At 41.6% G+C, this 3,295-nt stretch overlaps 1 protein-coding gene across 1 annotated transcript in view; it reads right to left on the reverse strand.

Annotated features, from left to right (window-relative positions):
* NPS (neuropeptide S) overlaps positions 1-3,295 on the reverse strand; it is a 35,234-nt gene that overhangs the window by 13,373 nt on the left and 18,566 nt on the right. The window contains exon 2 of the mRNA XM_009326013.1: positions 889-1,052. Within this exon, the coding sequence (XP_009324288.1) occupies positions 889-1,052 (164 nt within the window). The remainder of the gene's footprint in view (positions 1-888; positions 1,053-3,295) is intronic.

Raw genomic sequence — 3,295 nt, forward strand, 5'->3', positions numbered from 1 at the left:
ATTTGGATTTTTTTTATATTTTAAGAAAGAATACACTGAATACTAACAGAAGGAGCACTGGTAGCCATCAGGTAGCCACAAACCAGCCACAGGTGGATGGTGGAGTGCAGCCTCTGTTTGCACTTTCTCATAGCAATGAGCAATTCAGGACTTGCGCTTAACCAAGAAGTTAGAGCTCTGCCACATTCCTTTCCCAGGGAAAAGGTTAGAGACATTGCACACAAAACCCCACAGAATTCATGGTGAAGAAATTCCAGTAAGAGCTGACAAATGCTATTTTGGGGGAAAACAGGTTTAACAGCAAGCAGGAAGGAGTAAGGACTTAGAGTTAGATGACATTTTATTACAACATAACAAACGAACAAGCCAAGATAGGACTGTGCCATGTCTAAATACGGTGGGGGTATGAGACCAGTTTTAGAGGAGAAAGAACAATAAAGAAGAACAGAATATTGCTCAAAATTTTCTATTTCTGGCAGCAGTTTAAACAAAGAATCCAGTATAATTTCACTGTTTGCTTACCTTCAATCAAAAAACAACACTATGCTTTAATTTCTCCTGTGGGTGTAGTCAGCTCTGAAGTTAAAATCCAGGCTTAATATCTTCTACTCATAATTTAGGTCACGGGCTGAGAAGCGACATAGGAAATAGAGAGAAATTTCAAGCTTTGCAATAGATGCTAAAACTCCATCCTGTGCTCAGGGCTCCCAGGGCATCAACTGCACACGCTCCTCTGCTCTGAAAGAGCCGAGTCTTGCAGCCAAAAAGAGAGGCTGAAATCCCTACAGGATTTAAAACCCGAGTTGCCAGGCCTTTGCTAGGCTCTGTCTTCAATCTCTGAGGCTGCTCGACTGGCTAAGGTCAGCAAAGAATCTGAATGCCTCGTACCCTGTGGGCAGCTTAAAGAGCTGCAGAAGAAAGCGAGGAGCAGAGTTTGGAGCGGCACGACAGCGGTCAGGAGTGCTCCGCTCACAGCTTCGCTCTTGTGCAAGGGTCAAAAAGGAGCGAATGGGAATGTTAAAGGAATCATTGGGATCATGCAGTTCACGTGCCTGGAAAATGGAAGAAAAAAAGTGTCTAAATAGCAGATTGCAATAGTACCAGTCTGGGAGCATCTTGGGCTTTTTTTTTCTAGTCTTTGGCTAGCGTTCCAGTCCTTCCCTTAAAAAATACCCACAAAACAAAACACCCTTCCACTCTTGTCTCTGTTACACAAATTGCGGGGTTATGTTCAGTATGCCAGCTGTGGTACTGTATATCATTGGAATTACATACACTGTTATCATTCATTGCTGTGTGACTTTCTACTGTTTATTATGTTCATATTCATATAAACATAATTACATTGCACAAGGCTATAAACTCCACATACTGGAGGATGTAAGTATCTTTCTTCTTGTGTTTATTAAATTGTGTTTATACACTTTCTCACTAATTTATATTGCATCTTTCTTGTTAAATATAACAGCAAAATATAATTGAGTCTTCCATTCCTAATGCTGATTTTGTTATTGCTAAAATATACATGCATAAATTGTTGTACATCAGAAAATCATCTGGAGTCTTAGATGAATAGAGCAGTGTTGTAAGGCAGACCTGTGTTTTTTACTAGGTCACCATCAGGCCCGTGCAGAGATTGTTCTGTCCAGCTAACAGAACATGCTGCTAAAAAAAAGTCAGGTCCTTCAAAACTGCACAAACAAAATTAAACCTCCAGGAAATTGCATGTAATTGATTCCTAATACATATTTTAAGTGTAACTGCTTCTATTTTTTTTAGTATTTCAGCTCTGGCTTGATTTGACTGAGGTTTTCACTGCGTGATGTTTCAGGAGAAAATGTTAGAAATAATTAGTCACATCAGAGGCAAAGATGCCATGCTATTTTAGTTTACATCCCATGATACTGTGGAGAACACAGGATTTTGTGCCCCATTACCAACCAACCTCTCTGCATGGGAAGGGAAGGGAAGGGAAGGGAAGGGAAGGGAAGGGAAGGGAAGGGAAGGGAAGGGAAGGAAAGGAAAGGAAAGGAAAGGAAAGGAAAGGAAAGGAAAGGAAAGGAAAGGAAAGGAAAGGAAAGGAAAGGAAAGGAAAGGAAAGGAAAGGAAAGGAAAGGAAAGGAAAGGAAAGGAAAGGAAAGGAAAGGAAAGGAAAGGAAAGGAGGGAAGGGAAGGGAAGGGAAGGGAAGGGAAGGGAAGGGAAGGAAAGGAAAGGAAAGGAAAGGAAAGGAAAGGAAAGGAAAGGAAAGGAAAGGAAAGGAAAGGAAAGGAAATTCTATTTTGCACATATTCTTCTGGTTTTAGTATTAATTTTTAGTAAGTTTAGTAAGCGTAGTGCCTGTCTGACACCAGTCAGCAGAGGCTGATGAAGCAGCTGCCAGACTTTGCTGCCAGTGTGCTTGACAGTGAACCAAAGGGACGACTTCCAGGGGTTGGGAAGGCAATTCCGACATCCATGCTCTGACAACTCCTTGGCCTCGCAGCAAGAGCTGCCAATAAGGCTGTCAAATTAGCACTTAGTGAGACGGTGTCTCGTGACGTGAACTTCTTTCCTGTAGGTGAGAAAACCTATTTCAGGCTGGGCATCAAAGAGCCACTATTAACAAAGCCTGGAGAGCTGTATTAGCCACCTGGATGGAGGGAATCGATATCCAGCAACCAGTGCCTGGAGATATCCAACCTGCTCTAGAGGCTCATTTTAAAAACAAATACAGCTTCAAGATATTATCATGATGACACACGATTGCCAATGATGCCACCTAACCAACTCTTATATCCCGTGGTTATTTTTTTGTCATCTGTTTATAAAGGCACTCCAAACAAACCACTTAGCACCACTGGCCACTGCCAAAGCAGCTGCAAGGGGAACCTACACTACTTCTGGTTATACTGCAAAATCATTTCACCAGGAGTACAGTCAGAGCTGAGTCCAGCAATTCACTTTTACCTTCTTTTCTCCTGAAGGCAAAAGCTGGAATACCCTGCAGGATCTCCATGCCACCAGTAGACAAGAGCTCACCAGAAAGCTCTGTGAAAACAGTTTTCCAATGCAAAAGAGAAAATGACTGTTTCCCCAGGAGTACCATATCCCATGTCAAAGAGTAAAAAAACCAAAAAAACAAACCTGTGACCTGGGACAGCAGTTCTTTAGTTTCACTATGAAATATTTTGTTATGAAGCTTAGCAAGTAAACGAACTGAATGTCAAGTAACCAGATAAAAGGCTTTCACATATTGTTGGACAAGCCATAGGGTTGTTTTTTTTTATAACCACGTTTTCTTCTCAGCCTTTCTGC

This window comes from Pygoscelis adeliae, unplaced genomic scaffold, assembly GCF_000699105.1.
Source record: "Pygoscelis adeliae isolate BGI_AS28 unplaced genomic scaffold, ASM69910v1 Scaffold4, whole genome shotgun sequence".
Classification (NCBI taxonomy): domain Eukaryota; kingdom Metazoa; phylum Chordata; class Aves; order Sphenisciformes; family Spheniscidae; genus Pygoscelis; species Pygoscelis adeliae.